The sequence below is a fragment of the Echinops telfairi genome, unplaced genomic scaffold, assembly GCF_000313985.2.
Source record: "Echinops telfairi isolate 266 unplaced genomic scaffold, ASM31398v2 ScPeMD7_7420;HRSCAF=8458, whole genome shotgun sequence".
Classification (NCBI taxonomy): domain Eukaryota; kingdom Metazoa; phylum Chordata; class Mammalia; order Afrosoricida; family Tenrecidae; genus Echinops; species Echinops telfairi.
Genome location: NW_022111320.1, coordinates 19857666 through 19883169, shown reverse-complemented (window position 1 = coordinate 19883169; position 25504 = coordinate 19857666). Strand labels below are relative to the sequence as shown.

Sequence of the window (25504 nt, the reverse complement as noted above, 5' to 3'; positions counted from 1 at the left end):
GTGTGTGCACTCACATGTGTTGATTAGTTCATTGGTTATAAAGCTTGTGTTCTCTGAGGATGAAAATGAAATAGGGCCTGGGAAGTGACCTTTTGCAGAGCTGTTTAGTGCCGGGGCCCACTGCTCAGCGTCCCTAAGATGAAAACAAGCCATTTGTTGACCAGCAGAGAAATGTGCTGTGGGCACATTTCTTTTTAATATTAAAATACCATCCACTGTCTCCCTTCACCCATGTTTCTGTTGCTTGTCACCCTGGGGGTGGGGGCGGGGGCGGCGGCAAACGTTGATTATGGCAATCGGTTCCCCCTTTCTTTCCCCACCTCCCCCTGCCCCTCCTGGTATCGCTACTCCCATTGCTGTTCCTGAGGGGCTTCTCTGTCCTGGTTCTGCGTTGAGAGCTCTCGTCTGTACCAGTGCACAGACTGTGAGACAGTCTTATTCTTCCTCTGAGTAGAGTACGGCATAAATGTGAAAGCAGCCAAGGTTGCAACAAAACCGTTTAAGCCAGCGGTTCTCAACCTCCTCATGCCGCGACCCTGTCATACAGTTCCTCATGTGGTGGTGACCCCCCAACCATAACATTATTTTCCTTGCTACTTCACCACTGCAATTTTGCTACCGTTATGAATCGGGCGACCCGTGTGAAAGGGTCATTTGACAACCCCCCCACCCCCCCCGGGGGTCACAACCCACAGGTTGAGAACCGCTGGTTTAAGCAGTCCTTTCTACTAAGTGCGAGTTTCTGGCTGTGCTTTTCTCTGCGCTTGGCATCTTCCCTCCTTAATCGGCCCTAAACGGTGGCAAGAGGGTCTCCAGCCAGACACATGGGGAAAGCACACCCTTTGGAAACAGGCCCACTTTGGACTGAATCCTGCCAGCATCGGCCCCTGGTTGCATGTTCTCTACAGAGGATAGAAGCAGCGGTGAGCAGGGTGTGAGATGAGCTTTGTGGGGTCGTATTAGAAGCTCCAGGGACTGGCCCTCGGTAAGCAGTGGTTATTATCACATCCTACCACTGTCCCCAGGCCCTGCCTGCCAAGTGAGGCTGGCAGTGAGAAGATGGGTGCTCAGGAGCAGGCATCAGGCATCAGAAGACTAACATCAAGCAATCATATGGATCCGAATGAGGCAGGGCGGAGTGGAGACCCAAAGGCCATCTGTGGACAATTGGACGTCCCTTCACAGAAGGTCACAGGAAGAGACAAGCCAGCCAGGGTGCAGAATAGCAACTTGACTCTAGTTCTTTAACGCCCCTCCCCTACCGTCATAACCCCAGTTCTACCTTACAAATCGGGCTAGACTGGAGCATGTGCACTGGTACAGACAAGAGCTTTCAATGCAGAATCCAGGACAGAGAAGCCCCTCAGGAACAGTAATGGGAGTAGCGATACCAGGAGGGGCAGGGGGAGGTAGGGAAAGAAAGGGGGAACTGATTGCCATAATCAACGTTTACCGCCGTCCCCCACCCCCACCCCCAGGGTGACAAGCAACAGAAACATGGGTGAAGGGAGACAGTGGATGGTATTTTAATACAGTGAACCCTCGCCACTTCGCGCTTCGACTTGCGCCGCTTCACTCTATTGCGGTTTTTGCATAACAGCACATGCTCTGTCATTACTGCCACTGATTGGCTCATACTGTACACGCTTGATGCCATAAATAATATAATAAATAATAAATGATAATTGTAACGTCCAAAATGTTTTACTGTATTTTCCCTTTTTCGTTTACTAAATTGGGTAATACGAGTGTAATGGTGACTAAAGGGTGTTTTTTCATGTCCTCTATGCTCTAACTACGAAAATATTTGATTTACAAATAAGGAATCCTACTTCGCGGAATTTCATTTATCACGGTAGGGTCTAGAACCGATTAACCACGATAAACGAGGGTTCACTGTATTAAAAAGAAAAAGATGATAGGTGTTCTGTGATATACACCCAAGGATCTATGGGAAAGATAAAGCACCCTGCTTTTGGGGCTTAGGACGGTACCATCAGGGCACACCTCCTGAAAACAATATTGTACATCCTACTTTAATGAGTAGGATCTGGGGTCTTCCAACCTTGTGGGTAGACAGTAAGCCACCTCTGCTTGTCGCTTTCTGTTGGGAGGCAAGAAGAGTGAAGGAAAGCAAGCATGTTCAAACAAACAATTAGCCCCAAAGACGATGGACCATACCAACTACAGGCTCCACCACCCTGAGACCAGAGGGACTAGCTGGTGCCCAGCTACCACAACCAATTACTCCCTTCAGGATCTCAGTGGAAGGTCCTAGACAAAAAGGGAGGGGGGAAATGTAGATCAGAAAAAGACCAGTCGCACTGGTCTAGGGGAGCCTGGTGAACCCGAGTCTATGACCCATGCACAGCCTTCAAACCTGGAGCTGAACCCTCTCCCAGGGATCGCCGTTCAGCCAGACCACGAGGTGGGTCTTCAATGAGAACAGTTGCACACACACACCCCGCCCCCCCGGAACGTGCTCCTCACGAGAGTCCAGGGAAGGTCACCAACAATAAAGTTCCACAAGGCAGGAAGCGGCAGAACTGGACCCCAGGAGGAGGTGGGAGGTGGAGGGGTCCACAACAAACGTCCGGAAACAGAAAGTATCTAAATCAATGGGTGGGAAACGAATTTGCTCTGTGAACTTTCACCAAACCACCGTCAAGCATCCGAAAGCAAAAGCAGTCTGCTTTCCTAGGGGTTCGTGGTTCGAAAGTACGTTCGAGAATCTGAGATTCCCAGACCAGCCGCGCCTGCAGCGTTGCAGGCAAAACAGCTTTTCGGCGCTTTTTCAGAATGGCCGTCAGAGAGTATTCGGTCAGCTGCTGACAGAAGAGTCCCCCTAAGAACTTTAGCAAAGATGTTGTGATCTCTTAGGAGGGAAGGTGCTATGCAAACAGGCCCCCTCTGCCTCCCACCCCAGCACCACCACCCCCATCCCCTGGGGAAAGGAATTGGGCCAGAATGGCTCTGTAAGGGAATTGAGCTCCAACAGTTATCCTACAGCCTTGATCTTCCGTGACCTTCCCGTTAGTCCTAAGCATGGTCCCCTTTCCTGTGCCCTCTGCTGACCCACCCAGGCATGGTACGTGGTCAGACAGGCCCAGCTGCATTCCTAAGCAAAGTCCTCCTGCCCCTCAAGTCCTCAGTCCCCTCCCCTAAGCTGTGTTTGTCATCCTTACTGATGTTTGCTTTTTCTTTCTGCCTTGTGGCAGCTTGTCTTGAGCCCTGGATGAACAGAGGATCCATCACGCTCTCTGGAGCCGACTCCAGGGCGGGCTGCGGGGTGCATGCAGGGCACGCTGGGTGATGCCCCAGTCTCAGGAAGATGGGCTTTGCCCTCTCAGCCCTGCCTGGGGGTTCCTGCTCAGGAGAAAACTGGGGGGTCTTGGTCCACCCCTCCTGGTTGTATTTTAACTCCAATGGAAGCCTTCAGTCCTCAGCTCTGTGGATTGGCACCCTATCTGTTTTGTTTCAACACAAGGACAGTTTAATAGAGGGGTTCCTGGTGGCATAGTGGATTATGGCCTGGGCTGCTCACCCCAAGTCAGCCGTTCAAACCCACCAGCCACCCCATGGGAGAAAGATGAAGTTTTCTGCGCCACGTAAAGATGCACAGCCTCAGAAACCCACAGGACAGTGACATTCTGTCCTCGGGGCCACTGTGACTGAGCATGGACTCGCGGGCAGGGAGTTGGTTTTGGTTTTTGTAGCTTATTGCCAAGTGTCCAAGAGCCTCCTACACACTGACTTTCTTGGTTCCCTCAGCCTTCCCTGGGAGTGACAAGCCTGATTCGTGTCCAAACGAATGTTTGTTGTGAAGCAGTGCTGAACTCAAGGTGGGAAGCCTTCATCTGCGAGATTCCAGAATGTAGATGATGACTGACCCTGAGGCTGGGTCAGCTCATGAGCAGGCTGAAGTCAGAGGAATTCCCTCCAGCCAGCCAGCCCGCCAAGGGCCACATGTTGGCCAACGACCCTTTTAGAGCACCCCTGAATCTTGGCTGAATCTTGGCTGGGCGGGGCTGAGGGTAGGGGTCTGAGGCGTTCTCCGGGGGCACGAGAGCCATGCACAGTGCTTGCACTGACGGAGTGCGCTTTCTCCTTCCAGCGTCCCAGTGCAACGTCAGCTTAAAGAAGCAGAGGAGTCGCAGCATCCTCAGCTCCTTCTTCTGCTGCTTCCGAGACTATCATGCAGAGGCCCCGCCGGCCAGCAGCCCCAGAGTGCTGCCACCGCTGGTGGAGGAGAATGGCGGGCTCCAGAAGGTCAGTGCGTTGGGAGCTGGGCACACAGCGGAAACGCAGGAGCAGGAGGGCAGCCTCAGTCTTGACCGACATCCATCGTGAGCATCTACCCCAGTGAGCGCGCAGCCATTTGCTGAAGGATTTGAAACGGCCTCAGAAAGTGTGCTCCCTTCTGAGGAAGGCTGTCCGGTCATTTCCATTTGGGAATTAAATGGCACATTGAATATTTCATGTGCATTATAAAAGGCACTTTAGGACAAAAAAGAGGGCCTTTGATACACTTTATATGCACATTAAAGATTTTGGACACAATTCCATTATGAAATGATCCTGTAGTGAATCAAAAAAATGTTTTTAAGTCACTTTGCATTTTTATAATGTTCTCTCTTGAAAAGTTGACTGCATGAAAGAGAGCGTTAAACAAGCTGCTATCAGACCTTAAAAACATGAAAGAGTTAAAAGATCCAGTAGCAGACCTTAAAAGCTATTTGCTGACCCAAGCAGTATGCCGTATGGACATAATTCTGGCCATGCAAAGATTTAAAGATATCATCTGGCATAGATTACAGTATGGAAAGAAACTTGATGTTTAACCAGAGGCAGCTGGTTAAAAGAATTCTATAGGATAGCCGTGCAATAGTGTGCAGCCACACAGATGGTCTTCCAAGGTGTCTGTGACACAGAGCATTGTTCACACTATGTCATTGGGTTTGGTGGGGGGGGGGAGTTAAAATATATTTAGACCCCCCCACACAAGCATTTCTATAAAAGGACCCAAATATGAGGCAATCTCTCTGAGGGATGGCCTCGTGTACAGGATTTTCCGCTCTGTATATCTTTTTACCTTAACTTATTTTGTGATCAGAAAGTGAACAGATTTATGTTTAAAGTACATGTGGATCTGAGGAAGGGAATTCTGGGAAGATTACAGCTTGAGCACATGGCTCTGATTATTGAAACGCCTTTTCTGTGTAAGCCCAGGTAGACCTGCTGGTGGAGCCTGGAAAGTGCATTAAGGCTTCCTGCTCAACAGGAGAGAAAGCTGGCATGGGACTCACCTGAACACAGGGGACAGCAACAGGAGAACACAGTGTGTCTCCTGGAACCCTCCAAAGAAAGCTTGACCGGCAGGTCCCATGAGACAAACCAGGCAGCTGACACCTGTCACCCCTTGGGAAGGTCATGTACTGCCCACTTGGTGTGTGTGGTCCATGGAGGGTCTGTCTGATCCTATAGACCCTAAAGGACCTGAATGGGCTGCAGTGGTGAGCGGAACTGCTTTCAGGTCTTGTGGACAGCTTGGTACTGTCCCTGGAGAAGCCTGGTAGCCAATGCTTTCTTCAGCTGTCTCTCGTTGTCACGTTGGGCCCTGAGGGACCGTACAAGCAGCATCCTCCCTAGGCCTTGCCATACTTCCTGCTTTGCCACTGCTGGTCTGAACCACACAGGTGCTGAAGGAACACACAACCTTGAGCAAGCAAAGAAAAATGGAGACTCAGTAGCTGAGCAGGCCCCAGTTGAAAACAATGAGAAAGTGAGACACCTACTGAGGTAAAGGAAGAGGTAGAAGAAAACTGTAACAGAAAATGAATTTAGAGCATAAAATGAACTCTTAGAGCTTCAAAGGTTTAAATATGAAAATTCCGCAAACTAAGGAAAGCGGGAATGAGAATGGTCATTGCTGAAAGGTGAATTAATGTTCTGGAAAAGCAAGTGGAAGAAATAGCTCACAAACGAACCAGGAACACAGAAGTAGTAATTATGGGGGAGGCCAGAAGGCTTAACATGTGAACAATAGGAGTTCCAGAAAGAAGAAAATGTCCGTAATGTGAAAAAGAATGTGCATCTAGTTTTAAAAACATTTCCAAAATTGATGGCAGGGTTCATGTGGAAGAGTGTACAAGAGCACACGCTGTTGACAGTCTGAAATGTAAAGATAGAGAAGCTACCAGAACAAGCTACTGAAAGAAGAAGAATTATACTAGCAAGCAAATGCCTCAACTACAACGAAAGCCAGAAAGCTATGAAACAAAATGTACTGAGGTTATTGAGGGGGGAAAACCGCGAACTAAAAATGATGTGGCATGAAAAACTAATGATTATATCACCATTATATCATTTATCGTTGAAGACCCAAGACTTACATTTTCAGACATGTAATGATCTAGAGAAGGAAAAGGTATCTGAGTGATATTAGTATTTAGTTATGATGTACAGAAAACATAAGGGTAAACATAAGTATTAGGAGTAGAACCGTAAATAGTAGCTGGTAGATCTTCATAATTCACAGAGGAAGAAAGGAAGAATAAACAGAAATGTGAACATGCCATCAAAATTCCAGAAAGGGGAAAAGAACAAATAAAAAAATAAATAATAAGTACAATATAAGGACCAAAAAATGAAAGTAAAACAGCCCAATCCCACTGTCATCAAGTTGATTCTGACTCACAGGGACGCTACATATGTCTTCTGAGGCTGTGAGTCTTTATAAGACTTGGCCGCCTCATCTGTCTCCCTCAGAGCAGCTGGTAGACTTGAACCTTGCACCTTGTGATTAGAAGTCCGGTGCTTACCTGCCACCGCCACTAGGGCTCCAGAAAAAGAGTGAGTATAAAATAAGTTTGGTGAACATAATTCTCCTCAGAGTCTGAGACAATCAGATCGACTGGACATATCTGCATGCCATTTCCAAGAATATGCCGACATCAGATAGGAATGGTTTGGCAGCAGGTAAAAGAAAACCGATGTACAGTCGTCTCCACAAACAGTGGGTTGTTTTTCTCGCCGACAAGCTTGAGTCATGCCATTGCTATGGTTGGGGAGAGAGCTGCTGATACCCTCAAGGACTGGCAGAATTTTCACCAAGGTTGTAGCCACGTTGAAGAAAGAGGCAAATGAAATGAATTTAATAACGTGCTCATTTCCAATAGGGGAAAAGCATTAATGAGTGAGTCTGCATTCTGTTTTTTAATCATACTAACTCTTAGCATATCTTAATTTGAAACTATCCGTGATGCATGTCACCAGCTGCCCCTGACTAGCAAGTTTGGTAAGGAACAGCAGGCCCGTTACCTTCTAGTCAGCTCCAGCTTGTGGTGACTCTGGAGGGCAGAGTAGACCTGCCCCCAGGGGATTTCCAAGGCTGTACAGCTTTCTGGCCCCAGAGCGGAGGGTGGTTTTGAACTGCTGACCTTTCAGTTAGCAGCTGAGCCCTTTCCCACTGCGCCACCAGGGAGCCTTTGACCAGCCAAACGCTATGTTCCTCTTTGTGGACCAACCCAGAGAAGTCATTATCTCGTTGCTTCTCTGCTATGTCACAGCAGGAAAAGGGGAATGTGGAGAATTACTTACTGGCTCTGCAAGTTTTTAACCCAGAGGGAACATGTCTCACTTCAACATAGAGATGACTGGATGTCACAAATCACATGACTATATCTAACCCCAAGGGACATGAAAGTCTAATCCTACCACGTGCTCGACGAGAACCCTGGGTGATTTGGTGAACAAGCAATCACTATGGCCCATAAAGATCCATTGCTGTCTAGTTGAGTGTGACTTGTGGTGGTCCTGCGGGGCAGAGTAGAACTGGGTCATCAGAGTAGAACTGGCCCATTGGGTTTCCAAGGCTTTTGTTACAGGAAGCAGACTGCCTCCACTTCTTCCCATGGAACCGTGGTTTCCATCCACGGCCAAGTGCTTTAACTACTGCATCACTAGGGCCCCTTCTGACTCCCGGCGTAAGTTCCTGCCACGAAACAAAACAGAATGGAACCGTGACAAAGAAAGATGAAAGGTCAAAAGTTGGGCAAAATTGTTCAAGGAACATTAGACACAAGGGAAGCAAGACAGGCAATGTTACTATCAGACAAAGCGGATGCAAAGCCAACAGCATCTCTAGGGAAAAGAGGGACCATCTACGTAGGGATCCGCAGGATACTGCGTGGAGCTGTGTGATCATCATAAACCCTCCAATCCCCATCAACAAGGCAGCCGAGTGCAGACAAGAAAGCGGTTCACATAGGGAATGCAGCTTTCCCACCGTACACCACGCACGGCCTAAGAAGAGCGTGTGCGGTAAGTTCTGACTAATGTATCCAACGAGGCAGCGAAATCATTGATGTAAGCAGAGAAAGATAAAACCCTAGACTGACTTACAGACGGAAGGTTGTTCCCATAAAAAATTCAAAAGACTCCACAAAAGTCATCGTGAGACTCATGGAAAGGTTTCCTTTGTAACGATGGGATGTGGTCTCTGGGTGGGAGGACTGAACAACGCTTACATGGACGAAAACCGTCTGAGAGAATGGGGTGGTGGTAATCATGAAAGACAACTGGCCTGGTGGGATAGCAAGCCTCAGTGTACATTGATGAGGATCTCTGGTGGGACAGTGGTTAACCACGAGGCCGCTAGGCAAAAGGTCAGAAGTTCAAACCCACCAGACCCTGTGCAGGAGGAAGAGGAGGCGATATGAGCCTGGTTGTGGGGGAGGGATGCCTGAGAGGCAGAGGGGGCCCGGTGCCCTGGTGTGGACAGTCGGGCTCCTCCTTCAGGCACTGTTCAGTGGGCAGGGGGTGGGGAAGCAGATGGCCGCTCGACTCAAGAATGCTCTGATCGTTCTTGTGAGAATAGCAACTACTTTTCAATCCTGACAATGATTTTTTTTTTTCTTTTTTCCTCAGGGTGGCCAGAGGCAGGTCATTCCCATACCAAGTGTATGTATACATTTATCCAATTTTATTTAACCCTTCATAGGAATTGGCAGCAGGGAGCCTACGGGCCTGAAAGAGCAAAGGAGAAACGTTCTTGCTTATGTTGAGTTTGGGCATGTGGTACAAACAGCTACATTGTAAGCTGTGAGCTGGAAGTTCTGGACCTGACCATGGTTTCTGTTCTCCGGACCAGCAGGGCCTCAGCATCTAGTACCCAAGGCCTCCCCTCTCCTATGTCTCTGTGAAAGGGCCTCACATCTCACTCAGCCCAGGTAGCTTGCAACAGAGGGCAGGGAGAGCCTACATGCATGCAGACACGGGTCTTGGCCACAGGTTCTGCCCTGTTGGACCTAGACTCCCCAAGCCCAGGGCCCAGGTGACCAGAACCATTTCTGACTTGGGCAACACTGTCGGCAGCTTGGTCGTGGCTCTGAGAGCAGAGGGTTTGCAGCACCTACCCCTTGCCCCCACCCCTATCCTCGCCCCTGCAGTTCAGCCCCTGCCAACCGCTCCCTTGAACCTCACACGACTGTGTTTTTCAGGGGTAGGGGAAGGGGCTGCCAAGTTACACCCCCCTCCTCCCAGCATGTCCCTGGGCCATGACTCAGCCATCCCTGGTGCTTCTGCTGGCCCCCAAGCAAGCAGGGTCAACGGGGCCAGCCCTCCAGGGCCCAGGTAGCTGGAAGGCAAGCTTTTGGAAACTCGCTGTTCACCACTTGGGTTATCCCGAGCAAACCAGACCTTTCCAACAGCAGCCCTTTGTCCTTGGAGAATGGAGGGCACTGAGGGCAGATCTTCTCGTCTGTAAAGATGACCTGGTTCAAAGCTGCCAATCCAGCTTCCCATGGACCTCTTTTTGGCCTCCAGTATTTTCTGGGAACATCCAAGTCTTAACACTTAATACTTAACCTCAGTCTTAACACTGAAAGCAGTGGATTTTGATAGCCGGCTCCACAAATCGTGCTAGTGGATGTCATGGCTAAACTGCCCCCAAAGTTTTTAATCATCCCATTTTTCTCAGAAGGTTAGCCCTCCATTGACTCACACATTCCAAGAGTGCCTGGAGTCAATCTGACATTCCCAGCACAGCTGGCGTTGGGACTTTCTTGGGAAAGCAGGCTTTGAGCAAAGGTCCAGGTGAAGCAGTACAGTCTGCCGCCCAGTGTTGGAGAGAGGCACGCCAAGGAGTTAACCTTGATACAAAGGAGTTTCCTATGGCATTGTCCCTGCCATGCTGCTGCCAACCTTCAACAGGTCAGCTGGTAGGGAGACCCCTCACCCCCAACACCAGTCAGGTTGTACTGTGTGGTTTTTCCTCAGCGTTAATTCACGGTCTTCTGTAAAGTGAAGTTCCCAATCGGCGTTTGCCAGTCCGGGTGAAAACACCGATAAGACAACTGACCCCCTTTCCACAGATGTAGACGCAGCAGCGTGTGGAAGTCCAGAATAAAATCGCCAAGGGAAAGAAAGACGGCTCCTTGTGTAATCAGGCCGGTGTTCGATCCGTGACCTGCTGGCTGCCTCTCGCGTGTGAGACACAGTCTCAGATCTGATGATTTCCTGCAACATATTGCAGGAACACAGCCCTGCTAGAGGAACTTGCATCTGAAAGGATAACTTCTAGAAGGCTCCCACTGCCATCGAGTCAGTGCTGGCTCATAGCGACCCCGTGAGGGTTTCCGGGACTGTGACTGTTTACAGGAGTAGAAAGCCCCGTCTTTCTCCTTTGGAGCTGCTGGGGGTTTGAACTGCAAACCATGAGGATCGCAGCCCCCTAGACCACCAGGGCTCCATTCTAGAAAGGCAGCTCCATTAATGAATGCGGGGTGAGCTCTACTTTCTGAGTGGTATACAGGACTGACCCCCAAGTCTACCTGAGGGCCAGCTCAGCCCTGGGACTCAGACCTTGGGAGACCCTGCCAGATCTGGTCCCTGGTCACATAAGCAGAGTGGCCGTGACCTTTCTGGACAGTTGGGGTGTGTGGTCAGTGCTGCAGCCCCTGAGAGCTCAGGGTGCTATCCCAGGGCCAGACATCTAGCTGTCCTTAGATCGACATGCAAGACATGTACACAAGCATAGTTACACAAATGAGATTGCATTGTACCCACCAGTCTGCAGATTGCTTTTTGCTTTCAATCAAACCTCTTCCCAAATATTAGTACCTTCAGCTCTTCCTCATTTGCTTGGTGGTGAGGGCACCTACCTGGTTTCCACTGAGGTGCAATGACAAATACTTCTGTTACAAATCTCCCTGTAACTGTGTGTGCTTGTAAGTGATATTAGTTACTAATCATAGAAGTGCCAGCTGAACGGATATAGTTTATAATTTTGATAGTGTTAAGCCAAATTGCCCTCCCAAAGCCTAGGCTGGTATTTGAGATCGCCCCATTCTTAAATGGATACTGTTATTGTCAAAAAGCTTTCATCGCTGCTCATCCGATAGAAAGGGGTGCTATCGACTTGCTTTGATCCCCATTGCTTTAGGCACTGGGAATATGAACATCTCTTCAAAAGTTAATTGGTGACATGTCCTGTCACCTGCACCATTTAGGTGTTTTATGTTACTTTTTCATCTCAAAGAAATGAGCACTTTTTCTCAAATTGATGCACCGTCTGTTGGCTGTGTGTGATCCCTTTGGCCACAGATTCGTTTGAGGTCAGGAGAGCCGGAGGTGTCCTCTCATTCTTGAGGCACCTGGATGTTCAGTCACTCTTGGAAAGCTCTCTCAGTCAATTGCGATGAGTCAGCATCAGAATGAACTCCACGGGCGACGGTCTGGGTTTGGTTTTTCACTCCGTGACTGTGAGCTGTGTTCTTCTAGGGTTTTAGTAGTTCAATGACAAACTACTCTCCTTGCCATCGAGTCAATTCCAACTCATAGGGCAGAGTAGAACGCCCGGTGGGTGCCCAAGGTTGTGCTCTTTATGGAAGAAGCAGACTGCCACTTCTTTCTCCTGTGGATCGGGAGATGTGCAAAAATTCTTGGGTCTGTGTCTTGCATGTGATCTTGCTGGTGGGTTTGAATCACTGACCTTTCAGTTGGCAGAGGACTGCTTAACTGTTATAGTTTGGGTGTATGTCACCACGTGGCGATCCAGCCGTACTTCTTTCCCCCAAAGACTGCTCAGCTACCCCCGCCCCATGCATGTCTTCCACACCACACCGACCGGACCCAGCCTTTTTATTTGGAGCTGGGGATTTGGGGCCCTCCATACATCTTGCTAGGAAGCTTCCCCGTGAGCTGTTTGATACAGTCAACTAAGACACAGAAGGATAGAAGGAGTATCAGCCACTGATGTTTGGCAGTCGTGGCTTGAGGGGAGCTCTCAAGTACGTTGGCCCCAGTGAGGTTACTGGGACCAGCCCTGGGTCCTACCTCTCCCACACTCTTGCTTGTAAACACAAGGCCAGGCTGGTCACTGAACCTTAAAGATGCTTAAAGGGAGGGACGGAATGTGTTTACTAGCAGTATGCATCCGAGCTCTTTGCCTAAGGCTTTCATAAGCACTCATGCATTTGTGACCGCCAAGACCTTCCAAAGGATGGATCAGGTGAACGACTGCTCTGGTTCAAGCTGGTCTGGCGTTGTCTCCTGCCTGTCTTCCGGAGAGCTCTACCCTGAATGCTGGGGCTATGGGGATGCCGAAGTAGGCTGAGGGGAACACACTGCTCTAGTGTCCCAGAAAGAGATCACTCACTGCCATGGAGGCACTTCTGACTCATAGCGACCCTATAGGGCAGAATGGAACTGCCCATGGGTAGAAGGACTCCCCAGAGAGAGAGAGAGTCAGCCTATAATATCTGTGAGAGTGTGTGAGCTAGGTCGAAGCCCTGGTGGCATGCTGGTTACATGTTGGGCTGCAATCCACAAGGTTGGCAGTTCGAAACCACTAGCCACTTCCTTGGGAGGAAAACAGGGCTCTGTACTCCTGTAGTGAGTTGCCTTATTGGAAACTCACAGAGAGGGTGAGTGGACCCTGTCCTATAGGGTCACTGTGAGTCGGCCTGGACTCGCTATGGTGGGGAGTGTGTTTTTCCCTTTGGTTTTGTGGGGTAGGTAGGTACAGGGCACATCAAGCCCATTCCAACTCCTAGCGACCCCGAGTGACTGAATCGGACTGCCCCCTCGGGTTTTTCTGGGCTGTGCTCTTTATGGGACAGACTGCTAGCTCTGTCTCCCACACCGCCACTGGATGGTGGACTTGAACCGCCAGCTTTTCAGTGAGCAGCTGAGTCCTGACCTGTTGGCCCAGCAGGTCTCCTTGGAAATAACCCTGTAACTTATTAATCATGGTGGCAAGTTCACTACCAGGGATGACATTTCAGATTTACTCCCAGAAAAGGGACTGGAATAACCACCCTTCCCAAGCTTTGGATGGAAAAGGCATGGCCCGACTTCCCACCCCCACCCTGCCCCTCACCCTCCTAGCAACACCCTTAGGAGCCCACAGATTTGTATGGACAAGGCCCTGCCCTCTGTAGTCAGTGCTTCTCTTGCTCTTGGGCATGATGATGATGGCAGCAGCGTCCTGGGAGAGAACTTGCTCAAGAACTTCTCTTAGTTAAGGTTTATTCTAGCACCACCCAGACAGATCCATTGAGATAGCAAAGTGCCATTGCAATCCTATACACCAGAGGTTCTCAACCTTCCTCATGCCGCAGCCCTTTCATACAGTCCCTCAGGTTGTGGTGACCACCACCACCCCCCAACCATAAAATTATTTTCGTTGCTACTTCATAACTGTCGTTTTGCTGCTCTTATGAATCTGGCGACCCCTGTGAAAGGGTCATTCGACCCCCAAAGGGGTCGCGACCCACAGGTTGAGAACTGTTGCGATAGACCGTCCTTGTGTGCACCAAAGACCAGGCTGTCCAGAAGAACCCCAACAAGTGGACTGAAGCATCTGTGTCCATTGGATGCCCAGCTTGCTGGGAAGCTGTGTGCATTTAGGGATGGATGCTCACTGCCCTCTGAGTCTGCTCCCCGCCCGCTCCCTGGTCTCACTCTCTGCAGCACAAACACTAAATCAAGAGCTTGCTTAATGAGTCTCACCCTTCTCTCTCTTTTCCCTCCGAACAGCCAACAGCGCAGTGAGCCTTTTTAAAGTTAACAGTTAGCTCAGGAAGAGCTTGTAAAGTGGGGGGTTAAAAAGCGCAAAGAAATTCCTCGGGTTTGGAAAATAACTGAGCCGCTTTGGGCAGATCTTTGATGTTTTCAGATACGCGAGGGATAGGTTTTCTAGATGCTTGTTTTCCAGCCTAGCAATTACGTACAGTTAAAATGCTGTTTTAGAAGCAGATAATCGCACCGGGGGAGGGACGGCCAGATACAAGCCGATGAAAGGGAGGTGAGGCGTCTGGGGAGAGGCGAGGTGGGACATAGAAAAAAGAATCTGCATTTTTACAATGACATGCCTATGTTCTTTGCAATATGAGTGTGTGTCTATTATATAATTGCATAATAGAAATTTTAATTAAAGCCAGTTTTATTTTGGTTGTAAGCATGCGGCCTGCTTTATAGCCCAACACAGACTTAGCCCCAATCCCCTCGGATCACACCCTGCCTTTTTTAAAAGATCATCATGCCCTGCCTGCCTTGTTAAAACCTTTTCTAATACAAACCATCTCCTTGTGAGTTTATGTTAAGATTTTGAGTTTTAAAAATCTGTGGCCTCATTACTTATAAAGAAGGCCTGAGCCTTCTCTGGGACCCCAAATGCCATGCCCCTTATATAAGAAACATGTCACCCTGGTTGCACGGTGGTTAAAGTACCAGCAGTGCACATACCCTGGCTGCTTCATAGGAGAAAGATGGGGCAGTCTGCTTCCATAAGGATTTACAGCGTTAGAAACGCTATGAGACAGTTGTACTTTGTCCTGCAGGGTCGCTATGCGTCGGAATCAACTCCATATGGTGGATTTGATGTTCCTTAGTATCTAAGAAGCACCCTTTGCCAGTGCCACAGAGTCGGGGGGACTTAATGGTGACTTTTAATTAACTCTAAGTGGCACTGAAGAGCCCTGGGGGTACGTGTTGGATTCCCTCAAGATACCCTCAAGCTCAATGGTTCAAACCTACTATGCACTCCGTTAGGGAACGATGAGGCTATCTGTTCCCATAGAGTTTTGTAGCCTCAGAAACTCTATCTAGGATTGAAGGGCTCTACAGGCTTATTCTTCTGGATGATTCTAGAAGGTAGTGTGTTAGTCCAGGTAGACTAGGGAAAAAAATTCATAGACACTCATGTGTATAAGAAAGAGCTGTATATAAAAGAGCAAGAGTATATTGAGAAGCCCAGTCCAGATCAAGTCCATACGTCTGATATTAGCTCATATGTCTGATACCAGTCTGTAAAGTCCTCTTAAGACCCATGCAACACATGCAATGATGCTGAGTGTAGGAAGATCACAAGCCAGTGGGTGGAAAGTCTTGTGTATCCAGTGTCTGTGGAAGCATCTCAGCACTGGCGTGGGGTTCCACATGGCTTCTCCAGCTCCAAAGCTCTGGCTGCCATCAGTGGAGAACTCCATGTGGCTTCTCAACAGGATTGTTTCCCAGGGAGACAAAGCAGAGAGTGTATGTGTCCCACCTCCAGTGTAACACCTCCAAATGAGGTCATCAAGCATCGAACTGATTGACAGGCTGAACTCCACCCCTTCACTCTTTTTTAAAAAAATTATTTTATTATGGGCTCATAGAACTCATCACAATCCTTACATACATCAATTGTGTCAAGCACACCTGTACACATGCTGCCATCATCATTCTCAAAACACCTTTCTACTTGAGCCCTTGGTATCCACCCCTTCACTCTTAATAGTCTCAAATTGATACCAGATTATGTAATTACCACAGGTAGAGACCCCAGATTTGTTAGCGAAAGCCCCTCTGGAGTCCAGATGGCATGTCCCCACAGGTAGCTGCTTCCCAGCTGGTCCCTGCACTCCCTCCCTGGCCAAGATGACCATTGTACTTGCAAATTTACTTAACCTGTTGTCTACGAAGGTTATATCCATTGTTGAACCAACTAAAGTCCAAAATTAACTTTTAAGATCCTGGGCTCATGTTAAGCAAACAGGCAGACACACAGCAAAGAAAAATCTGCTCACCAGGGAATGCCTCTGGATGTCATTGTGTCTTAAATCCATTGATAACCGAAACTGGCCATTCCCCAGGGACTGGGGAGAGGGGTTTTCTGGTGCTGTGTTTCACAGCACATCTGGAACAGAGCGTGATCTTCTCACCGGATAGGAAAATAGCCAGTTCCCATTGGACCGTGAACAGGCCACAAACCACACTAAACTACTTCAGGTCACCTCTAGAATGAGGCAAGAGGGAGGTTGGCTGAAGATCGCTAGCATTTTGTTAGCATTCTGTGCCCTTTTTATCTCAAGATTAGTGTGAGCTACTAAGAAACATCCAAGTCGGTTTTTGGGGGGCTAGCACACTCCTTATGGACTAACGTAGAGTGCAAGCGCTGCATTTGCTCAGCAGTGGACCCCACTGCCCAAGTGGGGCCCAAGGAAGGAGCCTGGTGACAAGGAGATGGAGCGCTCCTGCGGCTAACCCAAAGGCCAGTAGTCTCACCCCCAACCCCCCCCCCCGCCGCCCCCCCCCGCAAAAAACGGCAAGCCCAAAACACAACCCCCCCCAAGGGCAAGGCCTCCCCCCAAGAAGGGCCCGCTGTGAGTCAGAACCGACGCCTGGCACTCCATTGGGTTGTGGTTTGGGATGCAAGGCAGCACTTACCTGAGGCCGTGCCCGCTGTTCTGCCATCAGGGACCGCTTTAGCTTGTTGGTGGGTCTGTAGCATCTCTTCATTTTTTAAAAGATGTCAGTCACTAATTTAAAAAAACAAAACTGTGGCTGAAATGTGCTTATATGCCACAATGAATTTCGGGCAATTCATGACACCAGAAAATGGGCCTGCCCTAGGTAGCATAGCCGTTACTGTTAAACACTCATTCTTCTGTCATTCACTTCAGTAAGGACCATAAACCCCAAACCAAACCCACTGCCATCAAGTGTGTTCCCACTCTTGATGTCCTGGAAGACCGAGTAGGACTGTGGCAGAGGGTTTCCAAGGTGATAACTCTTCAGGGAAGCAGACTGCCTCACCTGTCTCCCTCAGAGCAGCTGTTGGGTTTGAGCCAGCAGCCTTGTGGTTAGCCGTTCATCACTTAGCCCACTGCACCCCCGAGGACTCCAGTAATGAAATACTTACCCACTGTAGTACAGTGGTTATGCATGGGGCTGCGATCCGCACAGTCGGCAGTTCAAAACCAGCGGCATCTCCCCAGGAGACTGGGCTTTCTACTCCGTAAGCAGTTAAAGTCCCGGAAGCCACAGCGGGGGCTCTGAGTCAGCACTGAGTTTGGTTATTTGGCCATTCCGTTGATTCCAACTCATACTGACCCTACATAAGGTCTCTGAGGCTGTAAATCTTTACGAGCGCAAACAGCCTCATCGTTCTCCCTTGGAGCAGCTGATGGATCTGAACCGCCAACCTTGTGGTTAGCAAGCCAATCAGTGCTTACCCGACAGCGTCACCAGGGAACTCCTTAGTAATAACAATGGTCACCAAGTATGTCCTAGGAAAAAGGCTGGGTGCTTTGCCTTTATTGAAATTGCTAATAGCAGCCTCTCGTAGACATTGCTATCTCGAGGCCACACAAGTGACCGCACTGATCTTCAAACCCAGGTTTGCCTGGTTCCTGGCCCGGGGCCCTCCTATCAACCATGCATTGTAACACTTGAGGGTGCTGCAAGCCAGTTAGTCCGATGGTTCCGAACTTGGCCGGCCTCATTAACGTAGTCTCATACCAGGACAGTGACAGGGTCACGGTTGGTCTTTTACATAGAGGTAATGGTGTGTTTTTTGTTTTCCTTTTAGCCACCAGCTAAATACCTCCTCCCCGAGGTGACGGTGCTTGACTACGGAAAGAAATGTGTGGTCATTGACTTAGATGAGACCTTGGTGCACAGTTCCTTTAAGGTAAATCAACGTTCCAAAAAAATAAAAACGTCTCTGTGATCTTTGAGATGTGGTCCCCGTTGTATGAGGCGGTGGAGGAAATGTGAAAATTAGAAAGGAGGAAAGCTTGCGGTTATTAGTCTATCACACTGTCCATTAAGGAATTCCAATAACAGTTGCTTATTAGCTCAGGTGAACATTAACTGTAGTCATTGAGTGTTGACACAATTAGTTTGGAGACAGGGTGTTGCGGGTTGCTGCCAATGGACTGCGACCTCCTGGTGACCTAGCGGCAGACTGGGGGTTGTCAACACTCTCACCCCTGGAAAAGGACTTTTCAGGTGCCACAAGGCAATCAGGGCCCTGGGGCACGGCTGTGCCCTTGGCAAGGTACCCCCAGGCTGTGTGGTTTCTTGGGAGGGGCAAAGGGAAAGCAGGGCTTGAAGCTGTCAGGCAGCCTGCTTTCGCTCCTGGACATGTTCCCAGACCACGTTTTAAGGATGTCCAACTCTGAAGAAGGCTTCCAGCGTTATGGCATCGGAACAGCTGTGGCCATCACCTGTCACTGCTTTCATTAAGGAGGTGGCTCGAGGGGTCTTTTCTTGGCCCTGTGGTTGGATGAGTAGCCACTTGGATGATCCCTCACGCACGGTGGGAGTGCCATGGTGGTCAGAGCAGGCAGTCTTCCGTCTCCCCGCCAGAGTGAGCAGTGACCGGATGGAATCCATGGTTCCCGCTGGGACCACACTGTTTTGAAGAGAGTTCATTAGCTATCTTTCCATTTCTTGAAACAGATTACTTCCGAGAGACAAATGATTGGAGTGGGGGTGGTGGTTGGAAATGGGGCACTGGCACATTTGGGAGAAGAAGCATGTGATTGGGGTTGGACCCTTGGGTTCTTTCTGACAGTGGGACTCGGCCACTAGTACCTGGCCAGTTACACCAGCACATTATCATTCTGAGCCCAGTCAGATGTCCTTTCCTCTGTCGAGAGGTATGAGCAGGACACGGTCCGTGAGAGGGTCTGGGCTTCCCATCAGTGGCAATCGTTCCCTGCTGGCTGTTCGGGTCCTTCCAGGGATGGTCCCTATGCAGTGCAGCAGTGCCCCATGCCCCAGCTCAGCTCTGCTCAGCCCTGGGGACCGCTTCTCCCCTGGAGACAAATTGCACAGGGCTTTTACGAGTGCCCCCCACCCCACAGCCTCTTCCCTGGGGGAACATCCTTCAAAACCAGGCACAGTTGGCATCAGAGCATAAAAGAGCATCCTCCCAAGTTGCTTTGGGAGTGCAAGCAACACTGGCCAGACAGCCCAGGGTGACGGGTGGGTGGGGGGCTCCCCGGCTCCTGAGACAGAGTGTTGGTGTCTCTGAGGCCTGCTCAGAGGGCCTGGATGCAGCACGCTGAGGAGAACACCATCCCCCGATTCCACCTCTCCCCCTTGCCTGCCTACCTTTGCAGGCAGGATAGTCTTTGTTGTGCGAATTTTAATGCTCTGAGGATTTTGGAGGTGGGGGTGGGGAGGGGGCCCTGAGAACCTCTGCCCCGTGAAAATGCACACATAGTTGTATTGCTGGTAGGGGGGCGGGGGGGGGGGGCAAGGGAAAACCTCTGGGTATGTATAACTGCCCTTGCAGCAGCGTGGGAGAGGAGGCCGAGGGCCAGGTATGCGCTTGGGACCGGGAATGACTTTTCCCTTTCATCTTCTCTATGGAATCAGATTCCACGATCAAATGCCTCATGAGAGTTCCTCCCTTTGGTTTTTTGTTTTTTTTTTGGTAGTTATGACTGCTTTTCTTTAAAAATCACACGCATCAAACATATAGTTGAATAAAATGCTCATACTTCCCTAAGTGTAAACATGTATTCTTAGACCCTGCCTAAGACAATATGCACATGAGGAAGTCTGAAAATGTGGGTCCCTTTTCTCACCCCGACAGACAAGGTCATGAAATCTTGGCTTCCTCCACAGTCCCAGCATGCTCCCTCTCTCACAGAAGCATGCCTAATATATTCCTCTCAATACAAAGTTATTGATTGCCTATGATTAATCAACCATCTTTTAAAAAGTCCTTCAAACACTCCTTTGGTTTCTTAGCATGCTTCAGTAGTTTAGTGGTGACGTCATGAGAGATTAAGCTCCCTTGGCCTCCCAGCCCCGGGAGTCGGTTCGCTATGGTGGCAAGGCCGCTAGGGCCCAACAGCATCCACGGAGTTTCAGGTGGCAAAGGAGGGTGCTTGTGTGGGCAGTGCTGAGCAGACCCCAGCTCAGAGTCTGACCAGAAACTTCCTGACAGAGCACCGCCGTACCCCAGCCCCATGGCCGCACCATCCATCCTCCCAGGAGCCCCAAGAAGTGCTGCAGCACTTGGAATCACTGTGGGATCCCACTCACTAGAGCAAGGGAAGAGAGAACCTTCAGCCTACAGAGCAGAAAACCTGTCTGAGCTTGTGGCCTGTAGCTTCAGACTTCATCCCATATGTCTTGGCAGTGTGGGCAGGGCAGCTCGCTCTGTGTGTCTCAACTACACATTGTTTCCCACAAGGAGTGGGTCAGACACTAGGCTGCTACCCAAAAGGGCAACAATTCACACCCACCAGTTGGTCCTCAGAAGAACGTGGAGTCTGCTTCTGGAAAAATTCCAGCCACAGACCCCCTGTGAGCCAGTTCGACCCTGCTTTACCTGGTTGCTCTGAGTTGAAATTGACTCCACAGCGGAGGATTGGCTTGGCTTGGACTGGTTGTCAGGAGAGACCAGTCCCTGGAGGAGGACATCATGCTTGGTCAAGTGGAGGGGGCAGCAAAAGAGAGGAAGGCCCTGGACGAGATGGATCGACACAGTGGCTGCAACAATAGGCTCAGGCATAGGGACAATGGATGGCGCAGGACCAGCCAATGCTTCCTGCTGCTGTGTGTAGGTAGTGTTGCTATGACTCAGGTTGACCCCACAGCATCTGACAGCGTGGGCTCTCACCTCTGCCCCCTAGTGGCCAGCGGCAGTTGCTATCTTCCTGGCCAGTTGAAACTGGACTTCACGAGGCGCTCCATCCTGGAAGGAGCAAAGGAGGCGACAAAGACTTTGGACCACGATGCTGAAAATAGAACGCGGTTCAGATAACATGTCTTCTTGCTTCTACCTATTTTAAGGCGTCAAAGCCTACGCCAACATTCTTCTTCTGAACCGTTTATTTCCATAATCAAAACACCGATCAAGACAAGGCTTTTTCTTGCTAAAATTTCCAATTTTATTTGGTTCTTTCAGACCTATTAATTACCGTTTCTTTTCTCTCTAGCCGATTAGTAATGCCGATTTTATTGTTCCGGTTGAAATTGATGGAACTATACACCAGGTAAGAAATTCAGAGCCCTGTCTGAGCTTCAGCTAGCAGTCTTTAATAACTACATTCCCCTGGAACTGTCTCATTAAGGTCCCACATCAGGAATAACTCTATTGCTGAAGAAGCCCTGGGGGCAGTGGATGACGAGTTGGACGGCCAACCACAAGGTCGAACCCACCAGTCACTCTGAGGGAGAAAGATGAGACCTTCTTCTCCCACACAGAGTCACAGTTTCAGAAACCCGAGGGGTCGCTATGCTGTGTCCTTTGGGGTGGCTCTGAGTGGGAATCGACCCAGTAGCCATGAGTTTGATTTGGTTTATTCCTGGGTTCAAAGGAAGCTGATTTTGTAAAGTGATTTCCTACTTCTTCTTGTCTCCCCTTCACCCAGATGAATTTATCTTATACTGAGTTGATAAGGAAAACTGCACTGTCTGCAACTAGTAGATGTGGCTGCCACATTGAGGAGTTCTCTGATGTGATGCAGAGGTTTCCATATCCCCACCCCCATGTCCCCTGGCCCAGCTGGATGATCTAATTCACCTGCTCCCATCATTGCTTTTGACGATTGTCCTGGTGGGGACAGGAGACCCTGCCATGGGTCGCCCACCTCTGTGGGCCCCTGGGAAAAAGGGTCCATTTTAGATGGGCACAGCAGCACCCTGATCTTGTCACTGCAACAAGTCTTTGACGAAAAACCAACTGCTAAGGAGAGTGAGGGCGGGAGGTGGGGAGGACGGAGTGCGTTTGGGGCTCATCATGGTCAGCGATGATGCCATCGTCAGTTGGCAGGCTTCTTCGCTCCGTCTGACATTCCCCTTCCTTATCTGTGCAAAGCTCCTCCAGAATGGCCTCTAGTAAACAACTGTCGGGAACATGGGCGAGGAGTGTACAGAGTGGGAGGGCTCGTGATGGGAGCAGCTTCCTGCTTGGCCCCAAGGCGGTAGGGGAAGAGTCTCTGGCCTAAATGGTATTCACATTCCAAGAAGAAAAATCTCTTTGGGCCCTTAAGCCGCAGACAGGATGTTTTCCCTTTACTGATGACGTTTCTCCCTCTCCGGCTCTTGAGTGCAGAGTGTCTGAGCTGGGCGAGGCATTGGGGGTCGGCTGGCCCAGCCGACTCAGTATTCAGATGGGGAAACTGAGGCTGGGCCGGGTGGGTGGGGAGTGTGAGGATTGGGCTCAAGGCTTTGCAATGGAAAGAACTAAAATGAGCATCCCAGGCCTGGCCCTGGCCCAGGGCCCTTCTCCTGAAGCCCTGAGGCTCTCCTGGCCTCTGCCCTGCCCTTACTACAGCCCTGTTTTTCCAGAAGCCCTGCCAGCAAGCAGTTCCTAGGAATGGCGGCACTGCCCCTAGCAGCGCCACACTGTCATGCTTTTAAAAGCCATCAGGGAGCCGAAGCAGCGGGCACTGGGGCATTTAACATTTGCGGAAGCATCTGAATTAACGCAACATCTGAGCAGCAGTTAAGCCTCTGCTTTTAGTACCTTGCTTCCTGTTGCAGAACCTCGTAATGGGACAGAGAAGAGCTGCCCGATGCCATGGCAAGAATGAGGAGGGACATGACCCCTTCACAAACACCCCTCATCTGGCTGTGAGCCCACTGGGCTGGCCCTTTCTCGTAGGAGCCACCCCAGTGCCCTCCTTAGCTGTGCAGTGATTCATCTGGCCACGGGTCACCCCCCTGAGGCCCCGGGACCATGGGTTAGAAACCTCTCCCTCCTGAGGGAATGGAGCCATGGGTACCAAGAGCAGGAGGACCAAGGCCCTGGCTAAGGCCGTGGCCTCGTTCAAGTAATCCAGGATAGGCTGTGCAGGTCCCAATGGGCCTATTCTCGGTTACTTGCATGGGGACGCGGGCCTGGACCCCGACCTTCCTCTCTGCCAGTGGCGCCCACGCCAGAGTTCTCGAATCAGTCCCCTGAGTGGCCAGGAGCTGGCCTCTGCCCTTTGCACTAAGCCAACATTGCTTCTCTAAGTGATGTTCCCAGGGAAACAGACCCACGGTGCGCCTGCTCCCTCTCGGCGGAGACTTCCTTATGGTCCGCCACGTCTGGAGCCGCGCTGGCACCCAGGAGGCTCGTGGGAAGAGCAGGGAACTTGGAGCTGCTGCCCTCGTCCTCCCAGCTTCCCGGAGCAGTGTTGGCATCTCCCGAGGCTGTCTCACGCCTCTGGCCCACCACTCTCTTGGGGCCACAGACCCAGCACCACCAACTCTTTCAGCTTGCTGGGACCCCTCCACCACGCCCAGGCTTTTCTGAGTGCCTGCCTCGGGCAGGTCGGTTCTGTGTAGGGTTTCACCCTGGGCAGCACATCCTCCACGTGGTACAGAGCCCTAGCCAGCTTCCCTGCTGGTGGCAGTCCTCTGCTTCTCCTCACCTCCTGAAGGACGAGACCCAACTGTTCCCTCTGCCACGCAAGGCTCTTGGTGGGCTCCTCACATGCCTCTTCCTCCTCCTCCTTCCCTCTCCCTGAACCCCTCTTCTGCTACGGCCCACAGGGCTGGGGCCATCCTCTAACATCCCCCAATCTTTCTGGACCCCATGTTCTTATGGTGACTTCTGCTTGGGGGCTGGCTGCTTCTCACCTTCAGGGATCTAGCAAGCTCTTCTTTATCCACCCAAGGCCAAAGCCCAAAGTTGCTGTGTTAGACCGGGTTGACTAGAGAAACAAATCCAGAGGCACTCATGTGCATATAGGAAAAAGCTTTATATCAAAGAGCAATGATATATTAAGAAAACATCCCAGCCCAGTGCAGCTCAAGCCCATAAGTCCAATACTAGTGCATATGTTCGACACAGGTCTATAAATTCCTCTTCAGACTCAAGCAATGCATGCAATAACACCAAATGCAAGAAGACCACAGGCTGGTGGGTGGAAAGTCTTGATCCAGTGGTGGTGGAAGCATCTCCAGGGCTCTGGCTGCCATCAGTGTGGCTTCATGTGGCTTGTCAACAGGAATATGATGCAGAGAGAGTATGTGTGTGTCCCACCTCCAGGGAGGAAGACAGGAACTCCCAGAATCCTCAGGAGAAGGCCACGCCCACGAGGAGGGATCAACTGGCCTGTAACCTGATTGACAGGCTATACTCCACCCCTTCATTCAAGTTGACAGGAGATTAAGTAACTGCCCTAGTTACCCTTTATGATTCCCTTCTGTTGAGAGGGCAGTTCATTGTCCTTAAAGTATCCTCGACTGTGATTTTCATGAGGTCCCTGGGTTGGCGCCAGCAGTTCACACCCGGCTGCTAACTCAAAGGTTGGTGACTCAGCTCCACTTGACATTGCGCGGGAGAAAGGCCTGTCAATCTACTTCCGTGGAGTTGTGTCCTTCCTCGCTAATATGCGGGAGGACGCTAGGAGTCCCGAGTCAACGGGGTGCCTGAGGTTGATAACTTGGATTGTGCCGTGTGTGTGTGTGTGTGTGTGTGTGTGTGTGGTGTTTCAGGTGTTTCTGTTAACGTGTGTTCTAGACTGTGAGCTCTTCAAGGGCAAGGCTGGGTTGTGTTCATCTTTGCAACTCCCTGCAGGCTGAGCACAGAGCCGGCGCTCAGTAAACATGAATTGCGTTGGATTTTAACAAGTCGGATTTATTTTAGGGAAGTGGCTGATTTCTGTTGGGATTTATTCAAGTCTTCGTTAGTTGCCTCCTCCCCCTCCCTCTATCTTCTCTCGCCAGCAGCACTGCCTTCTCTCCCCCATCCCCACGTGTTTTCCTCAGTCATCCCAGCTTCCCAGTGGGAGCCCCAGGGTGGGCTGCAGCCTGGCTTTCTCACTCCGGCCCCACCTGGCCCCAAGGCTGTGTGGAAGGAGCCTGCACTCTGTCCCATTCTGCCCCCAGACTCCTCCCAGTGGCTGTTTACGGGGGTAGGGGTGGGAGCCTGGGAGGGGGTGGGGGTGGCCGGCCTGGGAACAGGCAGCTTCCCCTCATGTAAAAGCCTGTCTGTGTCACACCCGAGCACGGTGCCCTCAGTGATGCCAAGTAGACAGCTCCCCAGGCCAACCTGGAAGGTACTCCGTGCGGAGTTGCTGGGCCTGAGCTTCCACCCCAGGCCATGCTTGTGGGGAAGCAGTCCAGTGAGACTAGAAGCAGGAGTGACAGTGGGCTGGACCCAGAGCTGGGGAAGGATGGCCCTCAGACGTCGTGGGCACATGTCCGGACCAGGGCTGGCTTAGAGCAGGGCCCAGAACCCTTGTGTCGCCATTGAGTTGCTTCAAACAGCGCAACCCTC

General features: G+C 50.6%; 1 protein-coding gene across 1 annotated transcript in view; it reads left to right on the top strand.

Moving 5' to 3' along the window:
• Nucleotides 1-3045: 3045 nt before the first annotated feature.
• Nucleotides 3046-25504, top strand: part of CTDSPL (CTD small phosphatase like) — a 34751-nt gene continuing 12292 nt past the window's right edge. Inside the window, exons 1-5 of the mRNA XM_045297673.1 lie at nt 3046-3088; nt 4115-4269; nt 8929-8961; nt 17855-17956; nt 21228-21284. Of these exons, the coding sequence (XP_045153608.1) occupies nt 3046-3088; nt 4115-4269; nt 8929-8961; nt 17855-17956; nt 21228-21284 (390 nt within the window). The remainder of the gene's footprint in view (nt 3089-4114; nt 4270-8928; nt 8962-17854; nt 17957-21227; nt 21285-25504) is intronic.